Source organism: Phoenix dactylifera, chromosome 5, assembly GCF_051530095.1.
Source record: "Phoenix dactylifera cultivar Ajwa chromosome 5, Ajwa_hap1_PhDact_Kaust_v1.1, whole genome shotgun sequence".
Taxonomy (NCBI): Eukaryota; Viridiplantae; Streptophyta; class Magnoliopsida; order Arecales; family Arecaceae; genus Phoenix; species Phoenix dactylifera.
This window is the reverse complement of record NC_143194.1, coordinates 21,468,887-21,488,693: the sequence shown is the minus strand read 5'-3', so window position 1 is coordinate 21,488,693 and position 19,807 is coordinate 21,468,887. Positions and strand designations below refer to the sequence as shown.

At 41.4% G+C, this 19,807-nt stretch overlaps 1 protein-coding gene across 1 annotated transcript; it reads left to right on the top strand.

Moving 5' to 3' along the window:
- The first annotated feature begins 2,349 nt into the window (after positions 1-2,349).
- Positions 2,350-3,149, top strand: LOC103711288 (NDR1/HIN1-like protein 13). Its single transcript, XM_008797372.4, has one exon. It carries the CDS (start codon positions 2,350-2,352, stop codon positions 3,127-3,129), a length of 780 nt encoding a protein of 259 aa, XP_008795594.3. The 3' UTR covers positions 3,130-3,149.
- Positions 3,150-19,807: the final 16,658 nt, after the last annotated feature.

The window sequence follows — 19,807 nt, the reverse complement described above, 5'->3', positions numbered from 1 at the left end:
TTCATTCTCATTCCTATTTTAAAGTCTAACTCCCCCAACCAAACATGCCTAATTAAATTATATTTATTAAATATTGCGACAAGACAGTGGTGCTCCATAAAAAGACAATATATAATGAGAAGACTAGTCGAGAGTCTCTTGCTTTACATGGTAGTATGGATATTGCAGTCTCAAGAAAGACACTTTGATGTGGTCTAACCTAGGCATGCTAGAATTACAACATCTTTTGCAAGGTGTAGTACATTACGTTCATTGAGCCAAGACTAGTGGTTTCCTAGATGTCTCAATAAGTTTCGCCCCATACTGATTGAATTCCACTGGCTTAAGATTGAGAAATTATTACGCAGATTAGGTCCACCGTAGACCTAGATAGATCTAGTGCATATTGCAATTACATATATTAAAAAAAAAAAAGGATTAAATTCATTCTAATTCTACGGTGAATTAGGACCATCTAATAGTTTCTCGTTTGGCTGGCCCAGCAACCCATTGATCCCAAGAGCTGCTTTAGCTTTTCCTCTAGGCCGATGTAACCCCGCGGGACACAAGGCCTTATTCAAATGGCCGGCCTCATTGGCAACGACACAAGGCAGCATAAGGAGAGCAGCAGCGCTGTCAATGCTGTCTTCTTCCTGAGCAAACTCTTGTGATTTCCGGTCAGAAATCTTGATCAAAATATTTGTATTAGTAGAGATAGCAAGTAGGTGGGAAGTGAAAAGCGTGTAGGTATGAATAAGAGAGAATTGTACGTCTAATTCCCTTTGGCAGGGAATGCTAAATTTCGAAGGTTCCTGTTGTCATTAGCATATATGGGAGGGGGGGAATGTTCACTGATTATTGGCCAAAAATAAGGAAAGAAAATTTTTGGGAGCTCATGAAGCAAGCACCAGATCGATCTCGCTTCATTTGAAATATTTTCTGCATTTTCTTAATTGCATCTACTAGTTAGCAAGTCTTTTACAACCCAAATTAGAATATCTTTTTTAATTTTTGCCTGATTTAGATCATAATATCTGATCCCAAATTCATTAAGTCCAAATTGGGCCGAGAGTTTAATAGCATACAACACAATCCACTGAATAGAGTCCACTGCCCGGATCTTTAGCCAATTAGAAAGGGTATATAGGTGTTCATGGCAAATGTAATATCATATATAATAGTCGAATGCCTAATATGTCCATTGGTGTGATACATAGTTGTATCAACTCACTAATGCAAGTACACATCTTCTCTTTTGGGTTGAGTTTGCGATGGATCAATTGCATATCAATTAGGCCCAATTGTGAACTTGTTAATGTACTCTAACATAATCCTGCTCGAAGGCGACTTGCTATGTACAATGATTCGATGGATCTAGAAAAGTAGTAGTGATATAAGTGTTGCCGCCCTTGCTCTGAAACATTTGGAGCATGGCAAGAGGTGATCCAACCTTTCAAGCTAAGCACGTCTATAAAAGGCTAATATAGTTGCGGGCTTGGTGACTTCTTTTGTGGCTAATCACGCCAAGAGTTCTCTGAATTGATGAGGAAGAACTGCCTAGAGCGCTTTGTAACTTGTTATATTTTGACTTTTTTAGTTATATTTATACTAAGTTGGTATAAGCTGTCTGATACAGAAAAAAAAACGAGCTAATTTGCTCAATCCTTCAAACCGTTACCCAAGCAAGGCCAACAGGCATTTTCCCAAGTCATTTTGAACTCAAATAGCTGCAGATCGGGTTCAGGCCGATCTGATCCAAGTTGCACCACCAAAAGAGACTCTATGTGAAAAGACAAAAAAATAAAGCATGCTGGATCCTCCTATCATCCTCTATGGATACCTTATGCATGAATCAAAAACTTTATATATAACATGACATCCTAGATAACTTAATCAACAAAGGAAAATCAGGAAATTGTTTGGCCAAACGAGAAAATGGCGAACAAACAATTTCAAGCTTTTTAAGAATCTTTCAGTAGCTCAAAGAAAATTATCATTATGCTAAAGGTTCGGAATAAGAGAAAGAAGAGAGACACTGAAGTGGGAGGACTTGGAGGTGAGACCAAAAAAACCATATGATATATAAAAGTTGAGAGCCGGTCCAAAACGGTTGGTTCGGTCCAGGATAGTTTGCAGTGGGTTCAGACACCCACCCTCCACAAACATCCGCTTCAAGATAACATGGTTGACCGAGTCAAGGACGTCTTTCTTTCCTATAATAGGCTGGCCTCGCGGGGGCCTCGCGGGATCCATGCGGTCTTACGTGTCCGGGTGTTTCTCCCCCTCTGAGCTCCAACCCCCTCCCCTTTTCTCTCTTCCCCTCGCCATTACCCCTTTTGCCTCCCTCGTCTGTTCCATCCCCGTCCCGCCATGGCGGAGCGGGCCGCCCCCCCACCACCTCCACCACCTCCGCTCGAGGCCAAGCCCGCCGCCGCCCCCGCCAACCCCAGTCCCACGCCCCGTCTCACCGAAACCTACGTCGTCCAAGTCCCTAAGGAGCAAATCTACCGCATTCCACCCCCAGAGAATGCCAAGCTCGTCGAGCAGTACCGCAACAACCACAACAACCGCCACCAGCGGCGGCCCATCATCCCGTGCCTGAAGTGGACCATCGGCGTCGCCGTTGTCGCCGGCATCCTAGCTGCCACCATTGCCATCATCTACTTCTTGGTCGTGCGACCTGCCGACCCCTCCTTCTCCGTCACCCGGCTCGTGCTCAAGAATATTCCAAATCCTCGAGGTGGCTCCCCACCGAAGCCCGAGTACCACTTCACCATGAGCGTCGACAACCCGAGCTTGCGCATGGGGTACTCCTATGGGGCTGGCGGGAAGGCCATCCTCGCCCACCATGGTGTAGAAATTGCGGTCGGAAAGACACAGGCATTCCATCAGGGATACCAGAACACGACCACCTATCAATTAGTCCTCCAGGGATCGCACATTTTGCTACCAAAACAGATCCAAAGCAGTCTAAAAGGGTCGAAGGACGTCATCCCCCTATCCTTGATGATTGAATTCTCAGTGAGGAAGACGATAGGCGTGTTGGAGATGGGGAACAAGAGCATGGATGTAACATGCGACATTAAGGTCAGTGGATTGACCAAGGAGGCCCGGATCGTATCCCAGGGGTGCAAGTCTAAATTCACATAACAAAGGTGGTGGTCGAAATCTTCAACAATGGAAAAAGAACGTCTCTAAATTAGTCTCTTCTTTTTGTTCTTTTAATTGTTGCTTGCTTTTTCTTCTTCTTCTTCTTCTTCTTCTTCCTCCTCCTCAATCTTTTAGGAGTGTACCAGTTCAACGAATTATTTATATGAGTTTGGTAAAACTGTATATGAGATAGAGATAACTGATCATTAAGTGGGTAGCTCTCGGTTAATGATCTATACTATCAAAATAATATACTGCTGGGACTCATTTGGCTTGCGAGAAAAGAAGGAAGAAAGTGTGGTCAATAAAAAAATGATGAAATGTCTTGTGTTTGATTCATTTTTTTTAAAAATAAAAATAGGAAAGAAGCATTTCTATGGAAATTGGCTAGAAATTGAGATATATTTTTTTTCAATAGTATTTTTAAGCTTTTAGCTAGAATATGGCAAGATATTTTCTTTTATTAAAGCATAATAGATATTTTACATATTTTTTAAGAAAAGTAAATGCTCAACCAAATATATAAAAATTACTTTTCAAGGTATCATATACTCAGGCCTTGGCTTTCTAGAAAAAATATTCTAGTAAAAAAAAATTCTTCAGAGTCTATAATGATTCTGAGAAAGAAGTAGCTTTCTTCTATTTCTCTATGTTAATATGGCTTCCTAATAGGAAGCATATATATATATAGAGCACCTTAAACTGATTACAGTTCCATGCTTTATATTGTCGTAGACTTCTAAGCATATGTTAATCATTCCAACCTGGGTGCTTCGCTAATTTTATTGCAGTGTTGTAGAGCTAGTATTATACTTTTGTGGTTGTTCTATAACTGCTTGTTTCTCTAGTTTTCCTGTTCTTATTTTTGTTGGAATATTTCAAATGCTTTTATGCATTGTCACAAGGAGCCAAAGAACATTAATTTTTGTTTCGGTATAGTTGTGTCTTTACATTTTGAATTAAACAAGTGGTGTTTACCTTGTTTAAATTCGAATATATAACTACCAAACTATTTTGGTTAGTTAACTAAATTTCAACAGTTTTAACTGTTCATTTTTTGAATGGTCACAACCATTGGATTATAACCATTCATTGGTTAATAAATTAGGCTATAGAGACAAAAAAAAGTGTGGTTACAAAAACCTTTTGTTCAGAAATACATTCAGTCTTGCAATCTGCATGTATTAAACCAAGACAGTGTTGTATCCCCATAATGAAATTGCCAAGTGTTTTTTTTCCAATTGTAAACTAGTGGAAGACAATATTCATTTGTGAGATAGATTCACAATCGCCTCACTATCTTATGACCAGTAGATTCTCACCTTCTTTTCTAACAATTCACAAATGAATATTGTGTTTCCATGGCACAATCATCAAACATGAGTACTGTCATTTTTTTCCTCAATGTTATGCCGCAAGATTTGTCAAAGCTTGATCGATTTGATGGCAACAACTACAAATAGTGGAAGGAGAAAGTGGAATTTCTACTTACAACTTTGAAAGTTTGATATGTTCTGGTCACTCTATGTCCCGTTGTTCCCGTAGAGAATACAGCTAAAGATCAAACTGTTGCAAAGGCCAAGTGGGAGGATGACAACTACACATGTCGTGGGAACATCCTCAATACCCTCACCGATTCTCTATTCGATATGCATGCATTGATGAAGCAAGCAAAGAAAATTTGGGATGCGCTGGAGAACAAATACAAGACTAAGGATTTAGGAAACAAAAGCTATCTTGTGAGTAATTATTTTGATTTTAATATGACTAATAATAAGCCTATTTTGAATCGGGCGCATGATTTGCAACTTATTGTGCATCAAATAATTGTTGAGGGCATTCCCATTGATGAGAAATTTCAAGTTGGTGCTGTTATTGCCAAATTACTGCCATCATGGAATTACTACCGAAAGACCCTTAAGAGAAAGGGTGATTTTTCTAATCTTGAAAGCCTTCAAAGGCAACTTAGGCTTCGAGACAAGCAAAAAGAAAATACTGAAATGACAAATGATGTCCATATTGTTAAAACAGACAATAAAAAAGGAAAGTAGCCTTGGACTAGAGATTCCTTAACTAAAGAAAATATCAACAAGAAGAGCAAGGGGACATGTTATTTCTGCAAGAAGAAAAGGGCACTATATCAAAGAGCGTAGGCTCAAAAAGAAGAAAGATCTAGCCAGCAATATTGAAGAAAGTCTTGTTGTTGTCGTAATCAAAATAAATTTGGTGTCTCATGATGCTGGTTGGTAGGTAGATACTAGAGCAACTCGTCACATTTGTAGTGATAAAAATTTGTTCAAGAAATATGAAAAAGTTGGTGACGAGATAGAGCTCTACATGGAGAATTCTTCTACTACTAAAGTTGATGGAAAAAGCACCGTGTAGTTGAAGTTCACATCTGGCAAATCAATGACCTTTCTTGAAGTGTTTCATGCACCAGAAATTAGGAAGAATTTGGTTTCTGGTGGATTTTTGTCTAAGCATGGTTTCAAGCTAGTTTTTGAATCTAACAAGTTTATCTTGTCAAAGAGTAGAATATTTGTAGGCAAAGGTTATGCTGAAAATGGGATGTTCAAACTGAATTTTATGAAAGAAAGTGTTTATGTTTACATTGTTGATTCCTTTTCATTATGGCATGCCAGACTAGGACATGTTAATTATGCTTCTGTCCAAATAATGGTTAATTTAGGATTGCTTCCATCAAATTTAAAAGATGATAAAGATAAATATGAAACTTGTGTGAAAACAAAGTTAACAAGAAAGTCATTTTCTAATTCGAATAAATTTATTACTCAATTGTTGGAGTTAGTACATTCTGATATTTGTGATTTGAATAATAAATTGACAAGAGGAGGTAAAAGATTCTTTTTCACATTTATAGATGATTTATCAAGGTATTGTTATGTTTATATGCTTAAATACAAAGATGAGGCATTAGATAAATTTAAAGTGTATAAAGAAAATTAAAACTCTTAGAAATGATAGAGGTGGAGAATACTTTAGCAATAAGTTTCATATTTTCTGTGAAGAAAATGACATTATACATCAAAGAACAACACCTTATACACCACAGCAAAATGGTGAGGTTGAACGAAAGAATAGGACACTTATAGATATGGTTAATGCAATATTAGATTATTCTGGCTTGCCTCTTAATTTCTGGGGTGAAGAAAGATATTCTGCTACACATATATTAAATAGGGTTCCCTCGAAAAGGAACCAAATATCACCTTATGAATTATGGTTTAAATGAAAACCTAATCTAAATTATTTTAAATTGTGGGGGTGTGTAGCATATGTTAGACTACCTGAAATTAAAAGGTCTAAATTAGGATCTAGAACTACTAAATGTGTGTTCGTAGGATATGCAATTAATAGTAAAGCATATCAGTTTCTAGACTTAGAGTCTAATACTATTATTGAATCAAGGGATGCCGAATTTTTTGAAAATGTCTCTTTTAAGGATTCTAAGATTTCTAAATCTAATCCTTTTAAACAACAAGTTGCTGTAGAAGAAGAAAGTCCTGCTAGAGAGGAGAATATAGAGGTTCGAAGGTCAAAAAGAATTAGAAAAGAGAATAGTTTTGGTCCTAATTTTATAACGTATTTTGTAGAAGGTAGTACTAAACATATTTTGTATGAGTTTGGACTTTGTTGCAATATGAAAGATTAGCCTTCCACATTGGAAGAAGTTATGAAATCAAGAGATGCCACATTTTAGAACGAAGCAATTGATGATGAAATGTCATCAATAATGTCAAATAATATGTGGGTTTAGTTGATTTACCGCATAGTTATAAACCGATTGGATGTAAATGGATCTTTAAGAGAAAAATGAAACATGATGGATCCATTGACAAATATAATGCTAGATAAGTAGCCAAAAGGTTTAGACAATCCAAAGAAATTGATTATTTTGATACTTATACACTACTGGCAAGGATTTCATCTATTAAGTTCTTGATATCCTTAGCTCCCATATATAACCTAAAGATTTATCAAATGGATATGAAAACAGCATTCTTGAATGGATTTTTAGATGAAGAGGTATATATGGAACAACGAGAAGGTTTCATAGTACCTAGACATAAAAATAAAGTTTGCAAATTAATTAGGTCATTGTATGGTTTGAAACAAGCACCTAAATAATGGCATGAAAGATTTGATAATGTAGTTCTTTCTAATGGTTTTAAATTAAATAAAGCTGATGAATGTATTTACTCGAAAGTTGTTGGTGATGAATTGATCATTATTCGCTTGTATGTTGATGATATGCTTACTTTTAGCAATAGTGATTCATCATTAATTCTACTAAGGATTTTCTATCATCAAATTTTGATATGAAGAACATGGGTGTTGCCAACACCATACTTCGAATCAAAATATATAAAGATGACAATGGATATGCTATATCTCAAAGTCACTATATTGATAAGATTTTGAGCAAATATAGTCATATGTTTGATAAAGTTTCAAAAGTTCCATATAATCCTAGTTTGAAACTGGGAGTAAATGATGGTCAACGTGTATCTCAACTTGAGTACTCACAAGTCATTGGAAGTCTGATGTATATAATACATTGCATGCGTCCAAACATAGCATTTGCTATGGGCAAATTGAGTAGATACAGGAGCTATCTACAATCTCCAAACATAGATCATAGCATTTGCTATGATCTGAGCTGTCCAAGTTCAGATCATTAGAAAGCAATCTCCAATGTGTTGGATTATCTAAAAGGAACTAAATCCTATGCTCTACACTATGGAGGAAGTCCATTTGTAGTGGAAGGGTATAGTGATGCAAACTAAAATTGTGTGAATGATGGTTCAAAATCCATAAGTGGATGGGTTTTCACCCTAGGTGGCGCTGCCATATGTTAGGCATCAAAGAAAATGATTTGCGTAACTCACTCAATAATGGAGTCTGAGTTAGTAGCCTTTGGAGCTGCTGGAAAAAAGGTTGAATGGTTGGGAAATCTTTTGATAGTCCTGCATTTGTGGCAAAGTTCATTACCTCCAATTTTCATACATTGTGATAGTCAAGCCACATTGTCAAGAGTGTATAGAAAGTCATACAATGAAAAGTTAAGACACATAAGCCTTAGACATAATACTGTAAGACGTGTTGGAAGAAGACATAATCACAGTTGATTATGTAAAGTTGTGCACGAACTTAGCGAATCCTTTAACAAAAGGCCTAAATAAGGATCTGATTCATGAAACTTCGGTTGAGATGGGTTTAAGACCAATTGAATAAGTCACTCAAAGATGACAACCCTACCTATACTTATTCCACAAATTCATAGGTTCATAGGGGAAAATAAGTCTTGAAGGTGATTGTTATAGCACTAAACTAAGTCCATCAAATCATATAGTGTTAGTGCTAGTCCTATAAAAATAATGGGAAGGTCGAGTATAACTTTTAATGAGTTCGCATAAAAGGTGTATGAATCAACATGAGCATCTAAAAGAATTCTGCCTATATGAGTGTAAAGTGAGGCCGCTTTTGTTGGGGCTTGATAAGCCCCCTAAAGCACTCATGAAATTAGGATAACATGTAAGCCCTTAAATGTGCAGCTGGTATAGAACAAAGAATCACATATGTTGATATGTGAATATTATCCAGTTTTATCATAAAGTTCGATAGTTCAAGGACATCAAGTCTACTATCCAACTGATAAATCTTTAACAAATGTTTCACTACGCGAAAGTTTAAACCCAAAAGGTACTTTCTCTTAAGTATTAACATATATACTAAGGTAACCGCAAAATTATTTGAAATAGTGGGGGATTGTTGGAATATTTTAAATATTTTTACGCATCATCGCAAAGAGCCAAGGAGCATTAATTTTTGCTTCTATACGGTTGTGTCTTTACATTTTGAATTAAACAAGTGGTGGTTAATTAACTATCTTGTTAAATTCGAATATGTAACTACCAAAACTGTACTGGTTTGTTAACTGAATTTGAATAGTTATAACTGCTCATTTTTTGAATAGTCACAACCATTGGATTATAACCATTCATTGGTTATTAATTTGCGCTGAGACATAGAAAAAAGGGTGTGGTTACAAAAACCTTTGTTCATAAATACATTCAGTCTTGCAATCTATATGTATTAAACCAAGATAGTGTTGTATCCCTATAACGAAATTGCCAAGTATTTTTTTTTAATTGCAAACTAGTTGGAGCCAATATTCGTTTGGGAGATAGATTCACAATCCCCTCACTCTTTTATAACCAGCAGATTTTCACCTTCTTTTCTAACAATTTCAAGTTAGAAAATCTTCTCTCGAGAGACGTTAGCTAAGCTCGCACAACCAAGTGTGGTAGACTTTGTCATCCTGACTAACTACTATTTGGCAAAATCATAAGCCAAACAATCACAATGGAGGCTCCATTCATCAACCGTTCTCGCAATGAAATGGTTGTTTGAAGGTTCCACAATGCTTAGTGATGCTGATTTGTCCACTGTTCAAACACGTACAGAGTATAGATTGTGAAATCTGCACAAGCTTCGTCCAACCTTTTAATGGCATCACGGCCTTTCTTTTTCTGACAGCAGGCCCATATAGATGATGCTGCAAGAATAGCCCATGGAGATGAAAGCCTATCACCAAATAGATGATGCTAAGGCCTATATACTCAGCTTTGATCCAACAGGCTTTACACCAATGTGACAAGCCATCACCAAATAAATCGTCATCTTGCAGGAAGACAAATGTCTACTCTAAGTCATGATTTTGAGATAATTGGGTCAGTAAAGACTTAATGAGTATGCCTACATAAAAATTTGATTATTATTTTTCTTAGAAGGAAAATTATCTAGCTCCTTATCATCCGAGATGACTCTTTGTGTAGATTTTGATGGCTCACCGAGCTATCTGTCCCTTCCCTTTTTTGTTTTCTATTTGCGACAAACAAAGCACTTTTACGTATAGATGCTTGCGAAATACCTACTTATATCATGGAAAAAAATACGGCGCTGCTTAGTTTCTCCAAGTCTTGTTGTATTTACTTTTGCATGGCGTACGACTCAATGATCATCAAATACAGAATGAAAAATTGAAGTAATAACTTAAGTTATATTTTTATTATGAAAACTTAATTTGAGACCAATTGCTGTTACACCTCTTGATCTATAGATAAAGAGTAAAGAACACTGGTAGAATTAAATATTTCTATAATTACCACAATAAAGCCATCAAGCCACTATAATTTCTTGATGACACTGGACTTGTTCCCATTCCCTGGCCATGCAAGCACCCGACTCGATCAGAAGATTATTACTTTATCCTTTCATAATATAATTACGGCACTAGAAATATTTAATGTTTGAAGCTTGAGATAGGAAATTTAACATTTTGTTTCACTCTAGGAAGCTCTTTTGTTGATATGCTACATGACAAGCACCCTACATTACTGGGCAAGCTCAATACCATAAAGTTCTTGTTGTTTTGTTTTGAGGAATAATCTTTGTATGTACATTACCCATTATAGAAACAAGATTTCTTAGCATACAAATATTACTGGTGAAAAATCGATACAATTTTTGAGTTCTGATTTCAAGCAAAATCTTTATAAAACAATGCGTAACCTTTCAAATTCTTTTACACAGTTCTATAATTTAAGCACCTCCATGAAAAGAGTTTGTTACGTGCAGAATTCAACTTACAATCCCAATGCTTTTATTTTTGACAAGTAAATGGTCACTGTCCATTAGCCTGAGAAAAGTCAAAAAATGAGACAACTATTACTCGCTAATGTTATATAAACTTCTGTCCAAAAAGTAAATACCATGGCCACTAAAGGGAGAGCATAGAAGGAAAGTCGAGATTTATCATAGAATGGACAATTTGATATTTTTTTCTGTTAGAAGGTATTCTGTCTCAACGCTGCAGTTTCTTTCCCTTAAAACTGAATAAATCAAATTTTCGCTAAAATATCAAATTAATGATTTATATTTTGTATTCTTTTTTCTTTGAGAAGAAAGATAGGCAAATCCTGCATTATTTCATTGAGATTATGGCATGCAGTGAAGGTGAGTTTTGAATCCATGTCCTTTATCTTTATTTACATGATATATTTTGGCTTACAACCAGAAGATTTTACTAGCTTGGTAAATTGGCACCCACTATATTTTGCAAATTTTACATAATATATCATAAATAAAGCAGTATAGGGTTAGATAATAGTAAATGACTTGAAACTAAATCTATATGGAGTGATGGATTGACATTGGAGCTTTATATAGCTAGTTAACTCTACTTGCTAGCTAATTTAAAATACACGTGTTTTATATAAAATATGTTTTGTTTGCAGTGATTAAAATACATGATAGCAAACTCCATAATGAATTCTGGTGATGACTATGAAAAATTGTAAGCATCTTGGATAGTTTTTCGCTTATTACATGACGATGGCTGGCATTTATATCAGGCTTTACTTCACCTACAATGGATTTTTATCAATAACTTTGCTTTCTCCAAAAAAAAATCCCCTTTTGTCTTAGAAAAATTTGTTTACATAAGATTGATTGAATGCGATATTACTCTACCATCCAAGGCAGCCGACAGCTTTTGATGATAATATATACTAAACTCAGAACTTGAAATAGAGCTGCCTTGAACATGCTTTACGGCCTTTAGTTATGTTGCAAGCTCGTCGTATTAGTTGATGTGTTAATAGCCACCAACCACTAGTTAAAACTGGACATTGTTTCTGAGTCCAAATAGCTACTCCTTAATGAAGTTTTTGGACTGGAATAGCAAATCTTCTACTCAAAGCGATACCATCATTGATCTAGTCTTGAAAACCCTCCATGGTAATACTGAAAACTGGATTTACTTTTAGGCGCATTACATGACAGAAGAGTACAGAAGCAGTACTCTTTCTTCTTTCCACGTCTGCTATGAAGTGAGAAAGCTGATGCCAAGATTTAAACTCACCGGAATGTTTTCTCTGAAAAGCTGATGCCTCATTTACCAAACTAATGCAAGTGCTCAACTCAATGCTTCCTCCACTTTCCAAACTGATCATCCTTTTAAGCAATCACTTTCGGCTTTGTGGCAGCTCATATAACCATGCAACCCAGGCAGCCTGGGGCCACTCCGTGGGCAGGTGCTCCTACATGGCGAACCCTCGCTTACTCCTTCAATCGTGTGCTTTGTCATTGTGGCTCAACAGACTTCTCTTCTTTTGGATTTGTTTTGAACTTGCATGCATGCGATTGCGAACTGGTGTATATAGGCTTCATGGGTGGCATGTTTCAATCCTAAGGACGAGCGTGTTTTATGTTTCAAGATTCATCTAAACCAAATCTAAACCGCATCCATCATTATATATAATCTAATGTTTCTTTTCGCCGAACAAATCATCATATATATAATCTAATGTTTCTTTTCTTCAAACAATGTGTTTGTCTGAAAGATTCATGATTTGTGGGTCATTGAAGGGCGCCTCTGACACCAATAATGAGCTCCGATCACTTTAGTTTGTTTCAGTTTATAGGGTAGCTCCGATGATGGCCTAAGTGCAGTGGACATCATCTTTCCACGCATGAAGAGGCTGGAAAAGAGGCTTGGGGGCATGGCAGTGTCCCCACTCACGGTCAAGGTGTTGCCCAAGAAAAAAAAATTCTAAGTGGAATCCAACGCCTCCCTCAACCATGGGCTCCTTTACACGTCGTGATTGTGGTGTGTGCTTCCCTTTCATGGCCTAACTAGCTGAAAGGATCTCCCGAGTCCCTTATATATTAAAGAAGCTTCTAAACAATAGTGGAACTCCACTTCTTCCCGTGTGGGGCTGTTTGAGATCAAAGGTTGCCAAATGGTGCGGTTTTGGAGCAATGGTGGGTGCTCAGTTTTCTCAAGAGAATAACTGTGAGGATCTGTGCAGGCGTATGTTTAGTCCGACATTGATTATTCGCTGGATCAATCTTGGGTACTTATACAGAATTAAGAAACTCAAATAATACCTTTTAGATAGCTTTTTTTAGGTGAAATTCTGGGTTGTTACAAATGGTATCAGAGTGGAACTGGCTTATAACCTATGTGGACTAGGGACATTGCAGCACGGATCCATTAGAGCTGACCACGGGCCGATCGTGATACTTGTGATTAGATTTGAACTCTTAGCCGGACGAGGATGTCAGAGTTTAAATGGGAGGAGTATGCAAAGACCCGTGCGGGCGTGTGTTTAGTCCTAGATTGGTTATTCGCAGGATAGATCTTGGGTACTTATACAGGATCAAAGAATTCAAATAATACTTTCTGGTTAGTTTTTTATTGAATGACGTAATCAAGCCAAAATATCAACAACAAATGCACATGCCTTGAACCCACCACCCAACTCCAGCCATATGACATGGCTGCGTATCCCTTAGGGCAGAGCCATAGAGAATATACAAGGCTTGAAAAACTTATTACAACCTCAACCATAGCCAAGTACTATGCAACCTGCAACTCTAAAAAAAAAACAAGAAAGGATATAAACTTTTCCAGCCAGTAAGAATTCAAAACTGCTACACCATAAGTAATAAAAAAATAATCAAATGAACAATACCAAGTAAAATGAATATCATATCAATACTCGAAAAGCTCATATAAATAACATGCACATAAGCACTCATCATTATCATCTAAAGAAGCACATATATATGCCTATATATATCTCAATTTAACCAATTGTTCAACAACAATATCTTGTGTCATATCATCTGTTTCTCATTCACTTGATTTCCAGGTTTCATAAAAATATTTTTTCGGTTTTGAACTAACCAAGATCATAACCTAGTCCAAGACTAACAAAATCCCACGGACACTATCCCATACATAAGCCCGTTGAATCTATCCTATGATTAGGTTAGTCCAAACCATATCTTATCCATCTGATTTATAAGTTACACTTGTTAAATCAATTTCTACTTACATAATGCATTTCTTTCAAATTCAAGGTAATATTGTTCAGATACTCATGTTGTCAATATTTGATATAGATACTATCATGCGAGTATATTCGTATTGGAAATCATATAAAACATATCATCACATGCCAAATCAAATCTATCAATATAAATCACGATGCAAATCTAGTAGTGCAAATCAATAACATGTGTATATATATATATATATATATATATATATATATATATATATATATATATATATATATAATGGTAACTAAGTGCAGAGATTCTTACCTCTATCGTAAACCAACAAGCTACAACGCTACCAATCCACAACTCGTTTAGATCTCGCAATGTCAAGAACCTTGCTCAGCCATTACCCTATCTTGTAAATCATTTTCCTATAGTACCAAATACATTACTAAAGCTAAAAAACATTAACTGATATTCAGCTACCAAATGTGGTAAAAGAACATATATATATATATATATATATATATATATATATATATATATATATATATGTCATTACCAATATTGCCACCACACTGCCGTATGTATGAATGTGCTGCTCGGCATGGCATGATGTTCGCCGCAAACCGCCACCCACACACCCATGCCACACAACCTGTTGCTGGAAATTGGACCCGGGTGCGGCCGTCGGCTGAGGAGGAGGAGCTCCAGTGCGAGAATGGCGGGTGGCGGTCCGTCGGCGGGCGGCGTCCTCCGGAAGACCTACAAAATGCCGGTGGTTGGGGTTTCCGGCGCCGGCCCTTCGATGCTTAAGTCAGAGAAAAAAAGATATATCGGAGAAAGATGTGTCCAGAGTTTTTTTTAGTGTCCAGCCCCCTTCAAGGTAGAGGAGTTCTCCTTTTATAGAGGGGCATTGGGTTACCTGTGACGCGACGGGACCAGGTTGCCGTACAACTGAGCACGTCGCATGAATTAGTGCACGATCATGTGAATTAATATCTTGCCGTGGGGGATGAGGTAGGGATCAGGGAGTTGTCATGGCTGACTGGATGCAGCCGAGCTGGTTTGTCGTGGAGGACTGAGGATCCGTAGACAGTAGGAGCCACGCGCATTAACTGTTGAGTAAGCTGGAGGTCTGCAGAGACCATGCGCATTAATTGTTGAGTGAGTTGGAGGTCTGCAGACTCCATGCGCATTAATTGTTGAGTAAGCCGAAGGTCTGCAGAGACCATGCACATTGATTGTTGAGTAAGCCGCTCAAGGCGTGGTCCCAAATCGGGTCGTAGGAGGATGTGACCGCAGCGGGTAGTCGGCGAGGTTCGACTTCCGGGATCGGATGCCTTCCGAGATCGAACGCTTTGAGGTCGGAAGCTCCTAGGTTGGACGTCAGGTCGGCCGTCCGAGATCGGGCGCCAGGCCGGTCGTTCGAGGTCGGATGCTTCCAGCCACGTGTTTTGGGGGGACTTGTATTTTCCTCAACACTACCCTCCGACTTTCGAGTCCAAGCTGTTCACGAGCTCGGACGTGGGAAGTAATTGCTTTTATTGTAGTAGTGGGGGCTAGGGAGACTTAAATTATGCCGGCGCTCCGCGCATTTCGGGGTACTCTTAATGAGGGGAGAGGGGACGACACCCTTTCGTCCTTCGAGGTCGCGTCGTGCAGTGGACTCATGATGGGGTTCCGAGATCCGATGGGACGACGCCTCGATTCCGTATTCGAGGCTTCCGTTCAGAATAAATGCGCCACTTCGGCTTTCGGGGCCGACACGTGGAGCCATCCGGACGGGAGGCGAGTTTTAGCCCTGCCGATATGGGCCGTCGAGTGGGTCTATATAAACCCCTCGACCTGGCCCTAAAAAAGGTCTCGTTTGGCTGCTTTTCCTTTTCCGCCGCTCTTATTCTCTTATCTTTTTTCTCGGTCACAACAGAGCTTCTTCGGCAGCGTCCCGGAGCGATTTCCGGCGACCCCACTTGTAGGTTACCTCCCTGCGTTGGCTAGGGAGTTCTTTTTCTTCTTCCTTTTTGCTCTTCTTCGTCTTCTCCCTCTTTTGTTGTTTTTCTTTTCTCTAAAATGGGCTTTGGTCCGAATGAGGTCGGGTCCAGTCTGTCGGGGGAGGAGCTGGAATTGGTCCGCACCCAGTTCTTTTTCCGGCCTCGGTTTCATCTCGAAACTGCAGGGCCGGATGATAGGGTGACGCGACTGCCCCCAGGTCGGATCGGAGTGCATGTCGAGACGCTCTGGGCCGGCCCGCGGTTCCCTCTCCATGAGTTCGTGAACAACTTGCTGGTGGAGTACCAACTCGTCCCAGCATAGCTTGCACCGAACTCGTGGAGGACCATTGTCGGATTTTCGTCCCTTTGCCTTGCGCACGGGATCCCGACTTCGGTGAGCATCTTCCGCCAGTGTTTTTTATTAAAGACAAACTCGGTGGATGGAGAGTGGCTATACTTTGCCTTTCGGGGCGGTATGTCACTTTTTCGAGATGCCCCTTCCTCTATCCGTGAGTGGAAGAGGAAATTTTTTTTTCTTGCGTCCGAGGTGTCATGGGGATTCGACCCGAGGTGGGCACACCTCCGGCTGAAGGCCCTCAACAGGCTCTCCGAGCTCACGGCGAGCGAGCAGAGGGTTCTCAACGCTCTGCAAGGTCTCAAAAAGGATATCAGCCTGACCGACCTCCTAAGAGAGGAGGCCTTGGTGAACGTCGGCCTGAGTTCGACGCATCCCGAGGGTAAGAGCGGTCGCATTGTTCTGTCTTTACCTGTTTCTTTTCTTTTTCTCTTATTTAGAATTTTTTCTTTGTTTCAGACATTTCCCGCATGCCGACCAGTAACGCATCTCTCTTCTCTCGGCTAAAAAGAAGGGTGGTCGAGGCTGGCGGGGCTGTTCCCAAGCCCAGGAAGAAGGCCAGGCCGGCAGCTATTTCCGCCCTTGCCGAGGTGAGGGGCTCTGGGGCCGGAGTATCGGGGTCTGCCCGGGACGGGGCTTCAGCTACCGAGCATACGAGCGTGGGTTCTGAGGGGGCGTCGGATTCGGCGCCTTTAACACATCCCGCCCCTGTCTCCCAACGAGCAGGTCGGTCGGTTCTGCGTCTACGGCGCTCGGGGCCCGAGCCGAGCAGGGGCCCCGAGGTTCCGAGCGCATCCCGTCCCGTTACCATGAGCTTGGGCGGGCCGAGTTCTTCAGGAGCCAGAGGACGCTTTGAAAGGGGATCGGCCGACCCGGAGTCCCCGATCCCGGAGGGTAGCTCGGCCTTCCGGGACGGTGATGTTGCGCGCGCTGTGTTTCGCCGCGCGATGCTCCCTGCTGATCGGGCCGAGTTCGGAGCCCTCGGCCTCGAAGAAATTGTCGACCAGACGTACTGCAACACTGCTCGGGTAAGCTGCCTTCTTATTTTGTCTTTAGTCATCAACATTTTCTTCATTCCTACTTATTGTCATTTTTCCTGCAGCATATTCATGAAGTGGACACTCTGGTATTCATTGCCTCGGAATGCTAGAACGAGTCTCGGTGATTCCAAAAACAACTGGAATCGACCGAGAAGAGGCTTGCGGAGTCGGAGGCCGCGCTGGCGGAAGCCATTGCGTAGAGGGAGGCCACCAAGGCCGGGCGGCGAGCGATCGTCGACGAGCTCGAGGAGGAAAGGGCCGTGCATACTCTGGCAAGATCGGAGTTGCGCGCCTCTGAGGCGCGTCTTGCGGAGGCGCGCTCTGAAGCTGCCGGCCATAAATATGAGGGCGGAGTTCTCCGCCTGAAGATTGAGCAGCTTGAGGCCCGGGAGAAGAGGGCCCTCGAATGAGCTACGAGTGCCGTGGAGCTCTTCAAGGAATCGGAAGAGTTCCACGACATGCTCGAGGAGGAGACCGTGGACGGGTTCCTCCGGAGCTTCGAAAATTTTCGAAGGCAAATGGCGTGATACTGCCCCCAGCTCGACCTTTCAGGGATTTGTCCAAGGATGGGGATAGGTGATGAGAGCGAGGACGACATCCCTGCAATCCTTGCGGTCGAGGAGGAGCTCGCCGAGGCCGAAGCTGGTATGGCCGATCGGGCGACGTCGGAGGCTCCTCCCGAGGAGATTGCCGAGGGCGCTTCCGAGGCCACTGGCGAGGCCTCGGCGGAGGCCACCGCGGAGGGTTTCGAGCCAGTGCCCGCCGAAGACCCTCGGGTTATTACTATAGATGATTCGAAGGGCGACGCTGGTGCAGCCGCCCCCCCTAGGACTTAGCTTTTCCTCTTTGTTTTCCCTTTTGTAAGTGAGGTCGGCCTTCAAACTTGTTGTATGGCTGATCCTTGATTTTGTACTTTAGCCTCTGGGCTTTTATTAATGAAAAAACTTTTCTTTTTATAAATTCATGTCTACTTTTCTCTTCTTTGCTTTAATCGTTCGAGTTGAATCTCTCCCGACGAATTCCTCTAAATGTTCGAGCTCAGCTAAGCTCATGGACTTAGGTTCGGATTATGTTCGCTAGGGAAGGCTCCGAGCTCAGACTCTAGGAAAGTTCACCAAGTCTTCGAGCTCGGATTCGAAGTTTGCGAGGCCCTTAAGCCTGGCTCCCGAATTTCTAAGACACCGAGTTCGGGCTTCGGATCCCAAAGGGGTCTTGTTAGGTCTTCAGACTCATCTTCTAAAATATTCGGCCAAGTTTTTGAGCTCGGCTTATTCGGGCGTAGGTTCAGAAAAAGTTCTGGGGTCGGTCTTCGAGGAGACCGTGAACCAAGGTTAAGTTGCCGTTGGGGCCTTTGCGGCTGTTGGCTTCGGGCTTGGTCGAGGTTCCGATGAACAGAATCGGATCCTACGGTGAGTGCCTTGGCCTTTTCGAGCCCGATCGGAGTACCAATGGTCAAGGTCGTCACTGCGGACGAACGTCGAATTTTCGACGTTTGGGCTTGGCTGAGTCCTCATTCGGAGGGGTCTGCATAGGCTAAAATGGATATCACAAATGGGGAGAGCGTGCACGGGGTTGAGGAGACCTCGGCTCATGGTTGACTCAGGAGGGCATCCCAACCTTGGTCGGGGAAGGTCCTGATCTCGATCGAGATTTTGTAAGCCGTTATGGTATGTAACGAGTAGATGCAATAATACAGGTGCTAGGTAGAAAGTACCTTTCGCCCTGTTGGAGCCAAGCACCTTACGCCGAGGTAGGAAGTTCCGCTCTGCGGTCGGCTCTTCGAGGTGTTCTTTGGCTCGTGGTTCGCTTCCGTAGGCGATGCCATTTGTTGTGGAATAATATGGCACTTTGATCGGGGCCTCGCGCAATATAGTGGCTCTCACCGGCCGACCAGGGGAATGTCATGCATCTGGCGCCCGCTTTAGGCGCGCCTGCATGCTGGGGGGTCCGCGTAGGGGCCACCCCATCGTTGAAGGCCAAAGGGGGTCCACAAAGGTCCTACCCCGCTCTTGTCTTCCCGTGGTTGAGAGAGTTTGGGACTCTACGGTCGGCACACGAGGCATCCCGACCTTGGTCGAGGTGTCGAGCACGAGATCGAGGGAGCTGGGGCTCGCTGTCGACCTGGTGATGCTTTCCGAGATCGAGGGAGTTTGGGACTCTACGGTCAACATACGGGGCATCCCGACTTTAGTTGAAGGATCGTGCGCAAGATCGAGGGGTCTGGAAACGCACTGTCGACCTGTGACGCTTTCCGAGGTCGAGGGAGTTTGGGACTCTACGGTCGACACACGGGGCATCCCGACTTTAGTCGAGGGATCGTGCACAAGGTCGAGGGGTCTGGGGATGCACTGTCGACCTGCAATGCTTCCCGAGGTCGAGGGAGTTTGGAACTTTACGGTCGACACACGGGGCAT